General features: G+C 41.6%; 1 protein-coding gene across 8 annotated transcripts in view; it reads right to left on the minus strand.

Moving 5' to 3' along the window:
• The window catches only part of prdm16 (PR domain containing 16), a 179,713-nt gene that overhangs the window by 71,499 nt on the left and 87,865 nt on the right, over positions 1–20,349 (minus strand). For 6 of the 8 annotated variants that reach the window (XM_041056718.1, XM_041056699.1, XM_041056683.1 and 3 more), the window contains exon 3: positions 11,080–11,130. In XM_041056718.1, coding sequence (XP_040912652.1) covers positions 11,080–11,130 — 51 coding nt within the window. The remainder of the gene's footprint in view (positions 1–11,079; positions 11,131–20,349) is intronic. The other 2 variants (XM_041056708.1, XM_041056665.1) reach the window with 1 other exon arrangement.

A 20,349-nucleotide genomic window follows, 5' to 3' on the forward strand; every position in this document is an offset into this window, starting at 1 on the left:
AATTTCAAAAGCTTCTTGCAACCTGCTGAGGGCCTTTCAGGTCTGTGAGACGCCGCTTCCGACCGCTGGTAAGAGCCTGTTACCGGCGGTAATCAAAACTGATAATCTTACAGGAGAGAAAGGGGAGTGAGGGGCGGGGGGGTAGAGGAGAGAAAAGAGAGCGAAAGAAAGAAATGGTTGGGGGCTTTCGGGAGGTTGGAGCTCAAGCAGAGAGCCTTCCATTAGAAATGTGTTGTGGCTCTGAGGGGGCCGCTGGCCAGCAAGCGGTGAAAAATGCTGTCTTCTTAAGGCAAGTGAATGGCATCTCTTTAGTGATTAGGAGCGGTAATAATGGGCACCCCTGCCTGTTACTCCTAAGTCCATTTTATTGCTAATTCATTTACCTGTTATTTCAGACATACTTGACAGGAGTCACCTGCTAAGAAGTCATGTTTGTCAGGCAGGTATGCCCATTAGCTGGGGATCTTAAATCAGCCTCACAATGGTGCCAGTAGGGGAGTAGAAAGGCCGGCCTTGTTGTTAGCAGATAACACCACACCACAGTTATCCTGACCAACATGGAAAATCTTTTCTGCTCCAAAAATAATTAGACTCCATCCCCGGAGCGATTCTTAATTAATGCTTTTTTTTTTTTTTTTCATTGTAAGTGGATTTTAAGCCAAGCTGATCTGCTTTTGTGCTCTGTTGTGAAAATCCTGTACACTCAGGAAAAATATTACATCTGACCTCGTGCATTAAGGAAAAACAGCTGATTGAAAATGAGTTATGAAAACATGTAATAATCTCTTTTTGTGTAAAATTAAATCTAGCGTTCGGACTCAAAGAACTAATTTTGAATTTGGTACAGTTTCAATTGCAGACCGACCTTTGTGTATTTTCATAGCAGAATCCCTTCTTCACTGAGCAAAGCCACGAATATCCAAATAAATATTTGACTAGATATAGCGTATATTAGAATAAATCATGTGATATACATGCTGTTATATTCTCCAAGGAGAATTGGGGTAAAATAATCACTTTGATTTCCTGGTTAATGTTCTGGATAATTCTCCCCAGGGAAACACTTTCTATGATAATATCCTCATATGAGCATCTCGATCTGAAATGTCACAGCTGAGATTAGAGCGGGCTTGACTCCCAGCGTAAGGTGTATTCCCATGGAGTATGGAAAAATGAAATGGGTTTTGGTATTGACGTAGCGGAGTGAAGAAGCGCAACAAAATATGTAAATATATACAAAGATTTGATTGGAATATTAAATTTGGGTATTAGATTTTCTCTGAAAGTCTACTGCTTGATACAATAATCACCACTGAAAAAGAAAGGAGGTGTAATTGCATTTAAATTGTGCCTTTGCCTAATATGTGTGCATGTGTTGTCGTCTCCTTTACTGTCCAGGCCACAGGCATTGTCCATGAGGGCTTGTATCAGCAGAGTGCAGGTCACTCTCTGTGACTGCAGTTCCCATCAGTTTCAATGCTGTTAGCTGAATAAAAGGATTATCCACTATGAATTAGTACTAAGACACAGAAAACCCCTCTCTTGGGATGATGCTGTGCATGTGCGTGTGTGTGTGTGTGTGTGTGTGTGTGTGGGATCCCCTCTCATTGCCTGCCTCTCCTGGGATCCCCCACTCGGCCTAATCATTGTTTCTCTAACAGATAATTCTCCATGTCCTCACACGTGTCTGTGCGAGTGTTTGTGTATGTGTTAATTAGCACTGAGTGTGCTCTTCCTTGTAATCACTTAATTAGGGGTGACGGCCCCGATGCTTGTTTACTCAATTAGCCATCCTCTTTAATTATCTAATTCACAGCGAGTCAACTGTCCTCGTTAGCGAGCTCACTGAAGGTGTCATATGCTGATACAGCTGCGTGTGCATGTTTTGTCTGGTCTGTTTAAAACTGTACATGCCATGAGACAGTTAAAAGCCAAATGCAGAAAAGGGAAGCTAGAGAGATGTAAAATCCTGTTTGCATGTCCTTTTCCTTTTAAGACAACAAATTCGTACTTACAAAGACACACATGCTTTATCAGACACTAGGCCATGCTCACGGACTGCGTATGAGTGCCGAGCCACATGCCTCAGATTACTGTCGCTCTTATGCCCTGAGATTTAGTCATTAATGATAAAATCTACGTCAAAAAAAAGAAAGAAAGTGAAGTCTCATGGTGAGTATGATTGATGGTTGCTTTAAATGGAGGCGTCCAGGGCCAGCTCTATTGTTTCTCCTGACCAGCATTGCCACCTACTCCACCACCTCCACCCCCGCTTCTTCATGTGGATTAAGGCCTGCCGTTTATTTAACAGTTCATTTGAGCGAAGGGGCGACCAAGGTGAAGGCGGAGGGGGGCTGGTGGGGTGGGGTGTGTGTGGGGGGGGGGGGTTGGCAGGGTGTCTGTGCTGTACCGTGGCGGGACGTCCCTTGCGGGACAGTGCCAGGCTGCGCTGTGGGGAGACGAGACAGGGCCTCCCCAGTGGACTAATGCCCTGTAATGAAGATTAAGACTCAGTCAAAGACCATACTGTTCAGCCGAGATCGGAGGGAAGGAGCGAGGGATGGTAGGAGGGGGAGAGGAAAGGAAGTGAGGATAAAGGATAAAGCAGGGATAGAGGGGACAGAAACCCAGGTTTTCAGAACACGTTTGAGGACGGATTATCCTAATTTTCAGCGACAGGTACTGATACCGTCAACTACAAAAGAAAATGAATACATAAAATGCCACGATTCATTGTTTGATAGACCAAACTATATAAACCAGCATTTTTATGTCTTTTGGTATGTTCTAAATCAAAATTTCTGAACCAGCTGGGAAACAAAAACAGATTTTTGTCAACAATGCAACTGCATTACAAGCTGTTAAGAGTGATCGCCTCTTAAACCCTCATTGCCACAGCCATAGCCACAAACCTTTACAGAAAAATTCAGAGAAACAAAAAAACACTATAAAAATGACCATTCTGCATTCAAGCAGCCACAAAGTACAAACTAGGAACAACAAAACGGAAAAACCTTTGGTAAATTCATTTTAACCCTGTTTCAAATTCACATTTCCTCTGACTTGCCCGGGATCATAAAAACCATGTGTATCCAGATGTACTGTGAGAAGTGAGCCAACGAAAGAGACTTTTGATAAAAGAAATTGACCAACACAAAAACTAAAGACTAAACAAAACAACAAAGTAAAACTACTCCCATCATGGCTCAGTAACATGTATTATTGCCTTTAAAAGATGTTACTGCTAATTTGTTGCTTGCCTTCACATCTAAGAGTCAATATTCACTGTTATTTTACTTCTGGTTTGGTCTCCAAGAAAAATATCTGTCTCTTAAAGTGCTAGTTGCTCCACTTTCTTCACCAGCTAGTTGCTAACTTTATCTCTTGCTGTGCAGGTTTAAAAAAAAACATTTAGATAAAAGACCAAGAGTTGCAGAATTGGCTGATAATTCTCACTTTGAATGATTCCTTCTACATTTGATGTCATTCAATTCAAAACACTTTCAATTTTAAAATATTTGTTCATGCAGCTTTAAATAGCAGGAAATTATACTTAAGAGCTTATTTTTATTTTGTAAATGATCATTTCTTTGCTGTATTTTACAGCACCTCAATATGTTTTTCTCCTTTATGTCATTGTTGATAGTCCTCCTACTCACTGCATGAGAAACTGGCTGTACAATTGTTTTTTGTTTTTCTCTTTAGTTTCAACACCCTGATCTAAAAAAAAATCTAGTTGACTGTGATTTTAGTGAATTTTGGAACTTTCCAGCCAATAAATAAAAAAAGTCATTTTCTTCATAAGGGGCCTACCAGACACTAAAACACACAAGCACGGATGTACACACTGTGTATGTATGTGTTTGAGGCTCCCGTTCGAAGTATGAAGACAGTTAACCAGAACAGCCTCAACACACGGCACGCTTCACTTACCACTCCGTGGCTAAAAGCTCCCCTAAGACCTGTTACGCCCAGACACACTCCCACTGTCTCCCGCCATCTCCTCGTCCTTCACTTCTATCTCTCCCTGAGTTCTCCCTTTCTCTTCTCCTTTTTTCTCTTAATAATTTCGGAATGTTGTGTCTACCTAAAATATTCAACAGGGGCAGAGTGATGTGCGGACACATGGATGGATGGATGGATGGATGGATAGATGGATGGGTAGGTGGGTGGGTGGAGAAAGAGGGATCTTTTTTCACATGACCTTGTGTTAGCAGGGCCAGCCTCTCTCCCCCACTCTCTATCTTCCCCAGACGGGCTGTGTCTGTGGCTGGGCTGGCAGTTCTTGCCTCTCTTGGGCATTCTGGCATTCCTCCCTGTCATGCCCCCCCATCCCCCTGCCTCCGGCTGTCTCTTGCCCTCTGAGGGTTTCCATCTTTACTGACGCTCACTCTCTTGCTTTAACTCTACCTATTGTATGTCTATAGACATTGTGTTGCGTCAACACATATCTCCTGTAATCTCTGTTTCTTTGGCAGTTTTTTGCCTTTCTTCCTGGGTTGATTAACGAATCCCTATCCTTAAAACACAAACTGCTAAGATATCTGAGTTGCCTAAAATGTCAAGATTTTTGGCAAGATGTTCTCCGCTGCTGAAAAAGAAGACCTGTACAGTGTGAGAGAGGGCTTTTCGAACACAAAAGAAATACTCCCCCTTGTGATGCAGAGTTTCAAATGCATCCAGCCGTTCTCACGCACAGATGAACCTTTATCTCCCTTGTCTGACACGTGAAAATATTTTTGACGAGCAGGACCACACAACTTTTGTTCTCCGCCTCCCCCAGGCTTCTAGGTCTCCTTGGCAACGCCATGCGGGTCGTCATGTTATTATCACCAGTGCTTGACCAGCCGGCCCTCTGCATTCACTCTGTCTGCCTTTATGGACTCACTGCTTTCTTGACAGACAAGACGGAGAGTGCGCGCCAGTGTGTGTGTGTATTTGTGTGTGTTCTGCAGTGTTATATTTTGAAGCAGTTGATCTCCAAGCGTCCTTAAAAGCACAGAAAGATGAAAATAATCCTCCAGAGCGAGGATATTTTACCAATGAATGGTACGGTCAGGAGATGTCGAGTGACTAATATCGAATAGAACAGAAATATTTCAGCTTTGGGTCTTCTGAAATGGATTTGATTTCTGAGTGCCATCAAAGGTGCTCATCAGAAACTGGTGACTACCTTTGCAGTTGCGAAATATTTCATTGTGAACACACTTCTTCTAGGCCAGCGTTTGGCACAGAACAAGACAAAAAAAATATCCCACAAAATGACAAAAAGTGTATGACTCAAAAACTAAATAAACCCAGAAGAATTTCAGAGGGGAGTTTTGTTTCTTTGGACATAAAGTGGACAGGGTTATAATAAGACAAAAACAAATGTGTGAAAGCGAGTGCGTAGTGTATGTGTGAGGAAACTCATATGACAGACCCTGCAACTGTCAGACTATCGCCCTCCTCCTTTTGTTGGGTGACCCCGGAGAATGTGGTGGGAATGGCCACTGGGAGAGAGATTATGGAGAGACAAAGACAGGAAGAGAAGGAATGAGAGAAGGAAAGAAAGAGTGAAAGGCAGAAGAAAGGAACGAGAGCGAGAGAGGGAGAGAGAGAGGGAGAGAGGGGTCAGGGAGCCAGCTGATGTGAAAGTGCCTCCGATCACCTCGTGCTTCTCCTCCGCCCCCTCGCTCTGTCCCTCTCTATCTGTTCTACTCTTTCTTTCTTTCATTCCCACTTGAATTCCTCTCCCAGCGCTTCACTCCAATGTGACGTCAGGTTTTGATCTGCGATAACAACAGAGATGCGTCAGTCAAGGCCCACACACACGCACACACACATGCACACACATACAAGTTAAAAGTGCCACTGGAAGTTAAAAGTAGCACTCAGACACTCAGTGAGCACATGTACACACACACATACATGAACACAGTGACACACAGCAGTGGCCTTTGAGTGAATGCTCCTCACAAGGCATAATGACAGCATTCTGCAGTAACCAAAGCTAGGACAGTTCCCACAGACAAGACAGACAGAGAGAGAGAAAGACCATTTCTTTCCGTTTTCACCTCTCCTCCTACTCTCCACCTCCCCTCCAACAACCCTGACTTTGTCTGAACCATGTGACCTTCGACAGATCAGTGCTATTGGCCACCAAAGTCTGGACATATGAATCTGTAACTGGTGATTGCAGACATATTAAAGGAATACTCCACCAAAAATTGTGTCAAATGTCTTTTGAGTATCAAATGATCTCTGCTTGTAAGCTGGAAAGTTGGCTCGGAGAAGTTTGCAGCTTGCTGAAAACGTCAATAGATATTTCTCCAACCAGCCTTGCAGCAAAATCAGTAAATAATAAAAAATCAATCAATCAGTTGCATGCATGACAAAGGAAGAGTGTTTTTACATAGCAAGGTAGAGCGTTGAAAATACAGATCAATAGCACAGAATTGAATTATGCCGAAGAACGGTTTGAGAAGTTACATGAATGTTTGTCACCAGTGACATGCTTTGAAGCTTCAAATTTTTGCCAAACGAAAACATGTCAGGCATGGCCCATTAAAATGTAACCCTGCTCAGTAGAAGAAAGAAACCGTATCATCACTATATCTACAAATCTACATTTAAATGTTGATGATCAATGTCTTTTCTTTTTTTATTCTATAAAATGTTTTAAAAATAAAATTGTTCATCACAGTTTCAAAGAAGTGAAGTCTTCAAATTTCTTGTTTTGTCCAACCGACATTTACCAACCAATGAGAGTATATAACGATTGCAGAATTATCAAAGTTGTTGTGGATTAATTTTAGTTTAGCTTATTCGACTACTCATTTCAGCACTACAGCCATCTATCAATGCATGCATGTACAGAATCTGTGCTGTAAAAATGTTTCAAATGCTCAAATGTAAATCCAACTTTAAGCCTACTCTTTCCTTTGTGTGTGTGTGTTCGTTCAGGCCATTTCCTGCTCCTTGGGCTCATCACTAAACACTCAAGCCATGGCCCTGGGGAGCCCACTGCCAAGCCCTGGCCACTCACACCCCCCTACACAGAGATAAAGTCACACATGCACAGAGCCACCCCTGCAACCACAGGATATTTGTGACGTTCAGCATTATGAAAAATGACTTGCCCCCGTGGCGCACCGGGGTGGCAAGTGATTATAATATCCAGATAATCATTTCAAACAAATTATCATAATTATCAATCAATCATGAGCCTATTTAAGCAGGAGGAGTGTGGTGCTGTTGGCAGGGGGTAAACTATGGCCTGAAGCACTAGATCACTTCTGTGACCCATGAGCCTCCCTCTGTCCACATAATAGCCCTCATACATTTAGGGTCATTTAGCTAGCGTATTTAGAGACTCAATTCCCCAGCTTGATACGGGAAAAGAAAGATATTCACACACAAGCGCGTGCACATACACACCAATAGAATCACAACTGCAGCTGACCCCCATTTGGCTCCTTAGTCTTTCAACATAGACTGGGAAAAATCTACTTATAGGTCAGAGTTCATATCAACCTCTGTCCTTTTCCCATTTACAACTTAATATCTAAAACACATATTTACAGCATACTTTGCATCGTGATGCAGGCAGAACATTAACAAGTGCTGGAGTTTGAATAAAAGAACATGAAAGAACATCTCTGTCAATTTATCACTACCTAGAGAGCACCAGAAATATGTTAGGCAACCATGTCCACCTTCGCTGAGACAAATAAGAGAGGAAGAGTGAAGCAGACGGAGTAACAGAGACTTGATCGTCTTAAAGAGATATTCTGCTGTATCTTTTCACAGTAAATCCCCTGTGAAAAGCAGCATGGATTGATTCAATCTCAGTGGTACTGAGCAGTGCCTGAATGGGGATTGGGAAGAGAGACAGAGAAATTGTGAGAGAAAGAGGGACAGAAAGAGAGAGAGATAGATAGTAGCCTTTGGGGGGAGATGATCGTCTTGGGAAAAAAGCAATCAGTGCTCATTGATTTTCTCTGCTGGTTGAATGGAGGGTGTCTATCTGGAAGTCATTATCTGCCATCTGATCTGCTGGAGTGTTTACACACGTTGGGATGGACAGCAGCCCTCTTCTGAAGATGAGGATTAACACACACACACACACGTATACACACAGACCCACACATACAAATACAAGCAGACACACAGAGCATAGGCTGTCTTCGTTTCCCCTGCTCCCTATCTGGCTACCACTTTTAAATCCAAGGAATCCAAAAAGAAACACAAGTCCTCCCATACCCTATTAACTTACACACACAGACACACGCACACACAGACTTAAGTGTCTGTGCAGCGTGTGAATGAGAATATACGTAAGCAGGGCCTAGACAGCTAAACAGACAGATAGTCCTGTTTTGTGTGGCCGGAGCAGACCAAACCAAACAATCCCTGATCCTATCACCAATAGCTTCTGATAACAATCTATAGCTCCAACAACACCATCCTGTCTGCCGAGAGAGAGAGAGGGATGAAATGAGCGGAGATGGATGGATGGAGTAAGCAGAGAAAGGGATCCAGATAACAGATCCTTTTATTTTCTGTCCGTGGGTGGGGTGTGAAGATGCATGTGGATTTATGTGAGCATGTGTGTAAGCCAATACGGCTCGATCCATGTCTAAGCGAGGGCAGGATATGAATCTGAGGACTTAAACCACACACACACACACACATACACACACACACACACACACACAAACATGCGTACACATACACATATACACCCACACATGTACAGCTGAAAGCCCTGGGCAGCTTTCAGTAAGTGGGCTGGAGAAGTTACAATAACATCTTTGCTTCTGTTTTATCCCTCGTCTTAACCCTGACTCCCCCACTTGCCTTCACACTCCGTTCAGACTGACTAAGCAAAGTAGCACGGGAGAGCATGATTCTATAACTACTATAATATTAATGGGAAGATACAATAAATTCTTTTCTTAAATTATATTTTCATCAGAGAGAATATTGTTATTTTACTTTATTTTTTTATTTTTTCTTTAACTATCTTTTTATCTCTGTTTTGTTTTATTATTTTAATGTTACTGTCTTTTATTGAACATTAGTGGAATAGTTTTTTTTCTTTTTAAATCTATTTCGTCAAAAAATCTACAGATTCTATTTTGTTGATTTTAATTTACTTGAATAATTTCTGAAAAGTAGGGTTACTAAATGTTACATTACTTATCAAATATCGATGTCAGAGCCTCCTGAACTAAATTAAAGAGAAAGAAGCCAAAAATAAGTCCTCTTTATGTCTTCCAGTGCTTATACATCCCATCTCATCCATCCAAGTGTTCTTCCTGCAATCTGTTTACATCAACTAAATAACTCTCTATATAAAATAACCATGTATTTAACACACACACACACATATATATATATATATATATAAACACAAGAGCAGATCTGTATCACTGTAATGTAAAGCGCAGCGACAAATGAGAACTAATAACACACACACTCATGCAAACACACACACCTTTCAGCAGTGAACTAGTTTATTCACAAGCTACAACTCAATTAACATTCTGCCTTAATCAAGCATAGCGATGGTAATGACATGGTTGAGGCAGGAGAAGTCAGTGTTTACGTGCATATGTGTGTTTGTGTGTACGCGTGTGTGTGTGTGTGTGCCCATGCCCTGTGTTTGTGTGTGACTGCACGATGTGGATGAATGAGTCATGTCATAAGGAATGGCTCATGCATAATTTCATTCATATTCATAACAGGCATGTGGTCTGCCACCACCCGACGAGGGCCCACCGCAACTCACACTCTGCATAATGAGATATGGCCAGTGTGTGTGTGTGTGTGTGTACTTTGATTTTTACGTACTGTAGGTAAGTGTATTTTATGTCTGTGTTCTGTCATCTGTATGATCTGTGCACCTACAGTACTATATGCGTGTCTATGTACGAGCCACTCTCATGTGGAAGGTGGTTAGGTAGTTTATAAAACCATCTAGGTTTTTCCACATTGTACGAACATGTGGGGAACAGGGAACAGCCCAAACCACCTGCGGTCAACTCTTAAAATAAGCTCATTGACTAATGTAGGATTTCAAATCAACCAAGCAGTCAGTGATTTGCATGCCTGCCTGTTTATAGAGGGTACAGCAGCAAGACCCTTGACCTGAAATGCAAATGAGGAAATTTAAGTGATTTTGTTTTTCCAAGGGCTAAATTGATCATAATTGTCAATTATGCCAAAAGAGATTTTAAGTGAAATATGTCTTGTTTAAGGATTGCTCACGAGGCGATGTAAACACGTTCTCTCCTCTCACACACTGCTTTTATTAGGGGGAGCTGGATGTGGTATGGAAAAGTAGTTTACCATTAGTTCTGCTCCTGATGTTTTGACCATCCTGTCATGTAAGATAAGACTAAAGGCACATACAAATTTTGGAGACAAAGTCCAAATCTCAGTTCAAATTTCTTTGATAACTAAATCCATCGCACATGAAAATAAGTTGGCCACATCCACAGCACACCACTCAGAGGACATAATAAATGCTTTAAACTCTATTTTGTCAATCAACCATAATAACAACATTAGTCCATGAGTAATGTATATCGCAGTAGTAGGTAGGTAAGTAGGTTATGTATTTGAAAGTAGTAGTAGGTTTGAATATTAACAGTACGCCTGCGTGGCTTCACTCATTCTCAGAGAGAGAGTCCCCTCTGCAGCAGCCATTGTTCTTTCACAGACAATTAGATGGACATGAACTCTCTTGCTGTCCTGTCTTGACCCGGCGACACTGGCCGTAAAAACAAACTGCCCAGCCTCCCCAGTAAATTTATCACCTCATAAAGTGGTCAGTGACTGGTCAATGGCACGTATCGGTCACAGTGTGTGTGTCAGTGTCTTTGTCTGAGTGAAGAGAGGGCTTCTGAGTCTTCCTTGATAAGGCAGGCTTCTGAGTTAGTGAAACACTTGCCAATGAATCAAGTGTGAAAAAAGATTATTTATCCATTCAAGTCCTTCGGTGTGTGTTTGTGTAGGTAAAGAGACAGGACGCAGGACAGAGATACAGAGACAGGATTGGTAAAATAGTAATAGCAGATGTAACTGTCCTACCTTTTTGACGCAGCTGTCAGGTGAGGCCTCTTCATGGTCATTCATCATCTGCTGAGGAAAACAAACAAACAGATATACATTTATAAAGTGCTTACTGGTACCACACTGCTGCACTCAAAAACAATGCAACAAGAAACACATTTTTTTATTTGATTGATAAGAAAATCTGCTTATTCAATCATTAAAGGACAATATTGATTCCTGTGGTTCACGGGGCCTCGGCCATGGATTGTGACGGTCGCCGCTTGATGACATGAGCACAGGGTGTTCACAGTTCATCACACAGACCCTCTGGGCAACAAATGTAACCAGAGGGATATAATAATGGACTGAGGGGTCACAAAAACACACACAGATACAAACATAACACTACACACACACACACACACACACACCCACTCTGATGAATGAATGCTCCACAGATTTGACGTTAATTCTCCGCTTCAGCATTGCAGGAAATTTCGCTGAGACTGTTTTCTGTGTGCGTCTGTGAGTGTCTGTATAATTAAGCCTTCAAGCAATATTTACTGGGGGCAGATGGGTGGTAGAATGCTCCCTGTGTCTGCCAGAGGAAATGAAGGAAGTGGGGGAATGATGAAGAGATGGGGCTGCTCTGCTGCAATGAGGGGGCATTTCACATATAATGGCAACCCAGAGTCTCTCTCCATCCGCCTGTCTCTTTCTCTCCCTCTCTGAAGCCCATTGATGGCAACAGAGGATCAAAGAAGAGATGCAGACTGTTTTCAGAGCAGTTTTAGGTAGGGTGGGGGATCGGCATGGTACTTTACTGAGTTTAAGTAAAATTAGGCCTATAAAACTTCCTCAAGCACAGACACGGCATATCTGGGCCTCCCTTTTCCTGCTCCCTATCCTCCCCATCTGCCCTTTAACAGTAGGTATGTTGTTTGGGTGTTGTGACAAGACTGGCCTTTATATTAGAGCTGGCATATTAAAGTTTGTATTTCCTAAACCAATGTGGCCCACCATGATTGGGAAAGAGACATTTATCTGCTGTGGAATCTGATGTGGAAACTGTGGAGCTATTCTTTGAATTCTGGCATACAGCAACTTCTTTTATGCACCTTTCTATACACGCCTGCAAATCACAGGAAGTGATTATGAATTGTGCGTATGAACTTGTGGATGTGTGCACTCGCATTTGCCTCCACATGCTCAATATGCAAACTCTGGTCCTTAGAACCAAACTACGATTTAATTCAGATCGAAAGCAAAGGTTCACTGCAATGTGACTCAGACAACTTAGATTACTGTCTGTGCCTGGCCATGATACCTGTTCTAATGTTACACATTAGAAAATAGTTACACAATGAAGATGCCATTTGTCCAGTTAGTACAGATATGTCTTTTGTGTCCAAACCGTTTTTGTTCTGTGACTTTGACACTGTGGAAATCTGGAATGTAGACTATGAAGACTTGTATTTGAGTAAGACTGCTCTAGGTAAAAGTGTCCATAAGGCTATTTACTTCTCAGTAAAACAGTTATCTGAAAACATAGTAGGACATAGAAGTTCACCCTCAGTTCTTTTTTCTCTCCTCACTCTAAGCTAGTGAACCAGATGGGCCATATGTGCGCTGATGTACTGTATACCACGGTTTCCTACATTAAGCTGTCAAGGGATCTGTTTCTCAGCCTCACCAAATGGGAGCAATTACACCACAGATACTTACAACAGTGTTCTCAGCCTACTTACACATCATCTAAACCTTTACAGAAGCATCCTCTTCCTGAAATCAGTCTCAAACAACTCCGCAGTAAACATGTCATCTCCCACATGAAACGCAGTCTCCCTTATGGCCAATCAAATTTGTCACATTGTTTTGACTCGCAGCTGTAGCACCCCTATTGTGAAAATGTGCAAAATGCAGAAATACAAAACGGTGTGAGCAGTGAACTGCACTGCTTAGGAAAGTTTTATCAAAATCTTACCAAACTCTGTCCATGATGAAAAAACGAATGAACAAACGAAGCTAAGGAATCTGGTCTGTTGCCTCTTCTCACATTTTTATGATCCTGTATGACACTCATTCAGTGTCATACATATATCTTGTGCATAATAATGTATTGCCATGATTTTATATTTCACATCTTGTGCATTTTATGTTTACCACAGGTGCACAGGGATGAAAACCTGCAAGTGCAAGTGACAGAAGGTAGGAGCAGATTAAACTTTAAAAACAGCCTGCTGTTTTGTTGCTGCATAGAGTTTAATGGATTTTTATATATTCTATTTCTGACAGTGAAAGAAATTGTGCCAAAACAGCCACAGATTCTGATTCTTTCCAATTTATTCCTCTGTTTTTTATCCACTTACTTATTCTGAGGAATTCACAGTATAACCATTCAGTGCAAAAACTATGTTGGGAAAAGTAGAAGGGATTTCAGTTTGACTATTTAGGAGAAAGAAAGATAAATTAGGTTAATGTGTCTGGTCTGTAAGTAAAAAATGTGCCTGTGAACTTTAAACATGGCGATAGAGCAGATAGTGAAATAGAAAGAGTGAGAAAGAGAAAGACCGTGTGTGCAAGAGAGAGCGAGGGAGAGAGAGGGAGAGGGAGAGAGAGAGCGAGAGAGAGCACTTCCCCTTTCTTGTAATGCACAAGACCAGCTGCAACAGTTTACAAAACCAACAGCTTGGCTGGGTCGTCTAAAATGCTACCAGGCGTTCAACAACTATAGGACAATTTCTGGACTTTCCCCCTGCTCTGTTCAGCTACATGCCAAGTGTAAATATGTGTGTGTATCAAATTGTGCAAGAGTAACCTAAAACTGTAGAAGACATGCAAGCAGACAAGAGTGGTTTTACTGATTCCTTAATGTCTTTCAGCTTCAGGTGGGGGGTCGGGACTGTGTGGGCTTTCTATCGTCCAAACCTCAGTTTTGGGTCTAGAAACACTGAGTTGACTGTCAGAAAAATGCTAATTGTCAAGCTTCTTGGCTTTGAACTCTATGCAATTTTAATCCAAATTGTTTGTCTGTAGAAAAGTGATCCAATGAGCTATTTTTTTTTAAGCTAAAAGTAGAATTTAAAGATTGGTGGCAAACAGGGTTTCCAGTGCTGAAACGCAAGGGCTTGTGCAATGATGACAAAAACTGTAACACAAAGGCAGGTGGAGACACTCTTTCAACACTGGTATGAACTCACACACACATGCACACATACACAAATATACACTGACACACATACCAGACAAACACACACAGACTGAACATAGCCTTGCAGTAGGACACCGCCAAGCAAATAAATAAGCTATTAATTAGGGAAGGAAAATGTGATTGGCCACTGACTGGCGGTGCTATGATTTATTGCACGTGTCACCGTCATCTCAAAGTGACTTTTACTCTGTCGGTGAGACAGGTCCAAATAGAGACTGGCCTATGTTGAGAAGGATAGATTTTCCACTACACAGAGAGAGGTAAAATTGTCCATTTGTTCTGTATCTAGCCTGCTGAATGCTGACATGTCAATATGTCTTATGGAAAAGAGAAAACACTGAAGCGAGGGTAATTAGAAAGTGTGTGTAAGTGTGTGTCTGGGCACACAAACGTCTCTCTCTGGCCCATATGACCTCAAACATAAACAAATCCAGTTGTGGCTTGATGAAAGTGCAGCCACCTGCAGAATCCTTCCACCAAGAGCTGTCCAGACCCTCATTAGGGGTATGCGTAAATGTGTGTGTTTGTGTATGTGAGACTCTGTGTGTGTGTGTATATGTATATCTCACCCTGTCTGTGGTGTGTGCTTTCACACTAGGCGAGAGGGAAAACCCCACCATTATTAGTGTTTCATAGCGCAGCTTTTGTTATTGGACAGAGTCAGGAGTTTTTCAACACCACTTTAGCACCATTCATATTGACATGCCGTGATGACCAAGCGGACAAAAGAAAACACGACATGGGGCGAGATACTCAGTGAGGACTGCCTCATTGTTTTTACAAGAACCTGTCACAGCCTAAAACACATGACGGAGCAAAATCCCGCTCAGTTTATTTCCAGAACTCATTTAACGCAGAAAAACAGCAGAAATACCCAGAGGGGGTTTTCTGAATGGGGCCATGAAGCATATGTGGTGGTTCTGCATGTACAGCTAAAGTCAAACCTTGATAAAATGACCCGTACAGTAATCTTCTAGTCACACAATTTGCCAATGAGAAGGCTGAGTAAGTAGCCATAGCAACTAGAGGAAGACCTTACAAAGCATGCTCATCATCATCCTCAGGCATGAGGAGAAGAAGAGGGCCCCACTTGGAGGTTTGCACCGTAGGAAAATGTTAGCATTCTGTTGCCAAAAACAATTCTACTCAACTCTGGATAATATGAGGCAATACAGCAACACGGCCCAATGGATGGCTGCGGATGTCACAAAGCCACAAGTTTCCAAAAAGAACCAGCAGCAAACAAACCTCAGGGCTTTTTGAACCAGGGCCCTGACTGACAACCCATTGGCTGCAAGAGCCACACCAAGAAAGCCACAAATTGAAAGTTTTGCTACGCATTTATTGGGAACTTTTGCAGCTTCTTGGCACATTGACAGGATTTCATTGTGGTGGCAATGCCCTGGATGGGTTATTGATCTTTTTGACGTATAGATGAGAGAGGAAGCGGTCTTTCACTGTGGGTCATGTTGAATAATAAACTGCAGAGAAACTGTATTTGTGTCAGACAGCAAAAGAGAAAAAAAAAGAGAAAAATGAAAGGGGAGGCTCTGTTTCTCATTGCTGGAGCCTTTAAAATAGGAGCTAACCATCATGTCAAACATGATCTCAACAAATGGATCTGACTCCTCTGACTCCCAGATACTGGCAAATCTGATCGGGACACTTTACAATCAATGAAAGGACACGACTGCCCAAAAAAGGAAGAAAAAGAAATGGGGATATTAAGTCTCCAGTGTTTTTTCTGAGGTCTCCTGCTATCATTTTAACTGACTGATAACAAACCTTTTACACTTTCCTGCCAGAATCTGTTGGACATTGTTTGACTAAGGATACACGTCTGATTCAGTCTGCTTTTTAGCATCAAGTCAGATGGTGCCTGGTTGTAATTCCATGTCTTTTCTCTGGCTTGTCCTTTAAAAGGGTGTAAAATAGGGCTATTTCGGGACTTCCCAGAGATACGGGCCTTGACAGCTGACCCAAAACAAGACCAGCACTATGACTTCTTAAAAACATGCCTCAACAATGAGGTTGCTCACTTGAGAGCTGGAGTAGGGAGGTGGGAAGTCTAAGGCAGGAGGAGAAGGAAGCAGGGCAGAAATTTGCACTGCTAAATACCAGGAAGTTGGGCGTCCATCAGATAGAATATACTCATAATGATGTTAATAAGCGGAAGACTTGAGGTGCACTGGCCAAGGTAAACATCAAGGGGAGTGCTGATAGAAAACCTTCTCTCTTTTGTTCTCTTTCTCTGTCTTAGCCGGTCTAGAAGGTTATTATATAATAATATAATCAGTGTTTGATTCCTTATCGCTATCTTCACTTTGGTGTGAAGCTTAATGTGAGAAAATTATACAGTTCATTAGTAAAAGCAAAAGAAACAGATTCCAAAGGAATGCATGAGATGCCATTGTCTGAGAGAAAACGGAGAGATCAGATTGGCTTGACACTTATCACACAGCGCTAAAGCTAACACTGTTACCCAACCCTACATCCAGATGGGTCTATGTAGGGTGCGGCCTATGACGGAACTGAGAACTGTTGGTGAGATAGAGCTTAGCGCACAAAGGTTAGATTTGGAAGGCAAACACTCAGAACTATTGTGTGACTCTGGAAAGTCACGGCCACTTGTCAAATACAAACGGCTGATATTTACAGAACGAGCAGTGACCCCGTATGTCCTAAGAGTCTTTACGTGATTTATGAAGAGAATACCATAGTGAATTATCCTGGCAGGGTTTACATTGACCCCGGACAGACTTGTCTCATCATTTCAATGTCCTGTATGATTCACAGGTCTTGCATAGACATGTGTGGTCTAAGTGTCACTCATTATACACTTGGTACAAATGAGCGGATAAAATATTTGTGTTCATAAGTTTGACAGTTGAGACGTTTGAAGTCTTTTCTCTGTAAGACAGTGATGTTACAAGGTGAGGTTTGCACTTCGTCAGCAAACACACCTTGGGAAAGAAGCTCACTTTCATGAAAAAGAGAGTGAGAGGAATGCAAAGGGAGGTGGGAGGGAGGAGGAAGAGAACAGGATTCTGCAAATTTATTAAAAGGGTCATATTTTCATGGGGGCCTTGTACGGCAATCCATCACCTGATGTCCAAGGCCCCTTATCCTTTTAAGGCCGTTGACTCTGAACTTGATATCGACAGAACCATACAGATAAATTATCTGCTCGGCCTCCGCTTTATTGATAAGTCATTTGGGCAGATGATCAGTAATAATCATAAGTGAATAACGGTGTGCCGATAGATCTTCTGCTAGCAGATGTTGTGACAGCCGCAGGGTTGAGGTCCAATAAATAACACTACCTTTTGGCCTAAGAGGATTGCCTACACAGCATCAGCAGCTGCTGTGGCATGCCTTTCAGATAATGATATATCACGTCCTCCCTCTTCATTTTGATAAAGGTTGCAGCTTATCGATACATGGCAGCAGGAAGAAAAATAATATTGCCTTATTTCTAATGATCTCCTATTCTTCCCATGACACATATTGCCTCCAAGCAAGCAGGGGGTTATGGGAGTAAGATTTAGGGTCTTGACTTGAGGGCATATAGACTGAATCAAAGGTCATGCCCCAGATACTTTTCATTTCGCATACCTCAGTTGAGTGAGATGCCTACACAGCCTATGCATATATGAATGTTTACATTCATGCACTACATAAATCTGATATTGGCTTTTCAGCTCAGCAATGCCATATGTTTCATATCTCCATTTCCCCCTGCAAACTGAATCTGTGTATTTAGAAACATACACTGGACCACACTGTCTGTACCTCTAGCACCAACATGAATCCTTAATTCAAACTAGGAATTCTTTCAGGTAGGTAGAAAAGGATACGGAAACACAGAGAGGGGGATCTCTCATCGCATCAGGGGCTTTTCTGGACAGCGGCCACAGAGATATTGTCACGTGACGATGGATAACTGGCAAGTAAATAGCATATCGTTTATCGGGGTCCAGCTAAGTATTTACAACGTTTGCATATTTCAATATAAACACAGGGGTTTTGGTAGCTTTTCATCTCTCCTCTCTGTCTTTCTTCAAATTCAATATACATACAGGAAGGACAAGCTGGCTCAAACAAGAAGACTGGATATGTACAAATGTTAGATAGAGAATAAGACAGTATGAAAGGAGGAGAAACAAAAAGGCATTTTGAGAAAGTTAGCTTTTGGTTGTGAGAGCATGTTTTTTTTTTGTTTTTTTTTTGTATCTGCACTTGTGTTTGTTAGTCGGTCAGGCATCCCCCTGAAAATCTGTCCTGTGGCTTTTCTGCATTTTTGAATCACACACACATAAGTTCACAGACATATACAAGGAGCTTGGGCGCAGGCCCAAACATAGAAGTGAAAAGTCTCCAGTGACTTGGAGGCTAAGTGCATGTATATATGGGTCGGTGCCCGGGACAAGCAGGGGCTTTCTTCAGAGCTCAGAGGGTTTATACCGAGGTCAAGCCCTACACACGATGATGATGCTTGAGAAGGCCAAAGCCACGCTGAGTGACTCACTGATGAGATTGCTCCAGCAGATAAATAAACAAGGCCTGACCATGGATTTCCTGCTCAGGGGTATGAGTGTGTTTTTGTTTGTGTGCAGCAAGGTACATTTGAGATATGGGTTTGATCTGATGCACCAAACAGAGACAAATTGTACACATAAACCATTACATAATTACAGTGGTAACAGTTATGGAGATCAATTATCAAACACCTCACAAGTCTTCTGTCCTCCGTACACTCTAAGAATCCACTTAGTTCTTTAACCTGTCTTCACTCTCTCAATGGTCTTTTTGTACTGGTATAGCCTCTGTGTTTACAGGGAAGACGTGGAGCTTAGATGTTAGGTCATCAGTGGGACAGAGGTGAATGGTACGGCATGTGCTGAGGAAAGAGTAAACAGATCCTAGTGTTCATAAGACACTCTTTGTTAGACAGGTAGCTTATGTTTTTAGTTGCTTTTATTGCACCAATACACTTGAACATGCACACTTTTTCTTATGTTTTGTGAACCACAAGAAACATGTAACTAAAATGACTGAGACACACTAAACGCTGCATTGAAGGAGTCCTTTCTTTTACTGAAATGGATCCACTGTAGGAATAAAGAGTGTGTTCTTTGTATCAATGATTCACCATTCTACAATGCCATCACCAGCAAGCAAAGTTAAAAATTGAAATCAAAAAACTTCTTTTAAGGCTTAATTCAAAAGCAATTACTACTGAATGAAGCACGTACACGATATAAATACCAACAATAATAATGGCAGCTTAATAGTTCTAATGGCTGCTATTAGCATGTGTATTATTTTGAGTATGATGTGGAGATAAAACACAAAAAGCATTTGTGTATAACAAATGGACTGTAACTACTGCACTGTTTATCCTTGTGATTTCTTATGGTGGCCAATCAGATTATTTACACGGTGGAAACATATAAAAACCAGAGCAGTTTAGCCAGCTGCTACTGCCAAAAGATACTGTCTGGAGATATTAGCTACAAACGGTTTCTTTCACTATGGTGGCCAATGAGGAAACCATTTTGCATTGGGTTTATGCAAAGGAAAAAAAACAAAAAAACAAACTTCTGTGCCAAATGCATATAATAGCCCCTAAATCACGGTGGATAGTTGTTTTCAAATTCTCTTCTTCCATCAGCCGTTAAGTACCTGAACAATTAAATACATTCCAAACGATGGCATAAAAGCTTCTGCAGTTTTTCAGACGATAACAACTGAATAACAAGCAACAACTGAATACAGCACAACTGTAACCTTGCTCCTTGCTGGATTATTTGCTGACTGTTTCGTCGACAATGCACACGAAAAAAAAAACTGATGACTATCTAATATTTAACACTACTGAAAAATACACACATTCAAAGAGCAGCGTCACCACTGAAACACTGAGAAATGATAAATCGAACCAAATGAACTGACCACTATCTATTCTGCTCTCACTGATTCACTCAGTCTAACATTTGCTTCACAGTAACCTCGTTGAGGCTCTCATGCTCTGTAACCTGTTTTTTTTTTCTTTTCAATCCTCCCTCTGTCTTTCTGTACACATACTCTATTTA

Source organism: Toxotes jaculatrix, chromosome 2 (assembly GCF_017976425.1).
Source record: "Toxotes jaculatrix isolate fToxJac2 chromosome 2, fToxJac2.pri, whole genome shotgun sequence".
In the NCBI taxonomy this organism is placed as follows: domain Eukaryota; kingdom Metazoa; phylum Chordata; class Actinopteri; family Toxotidae; genus Toxotes; species Toxotes jaculatrix.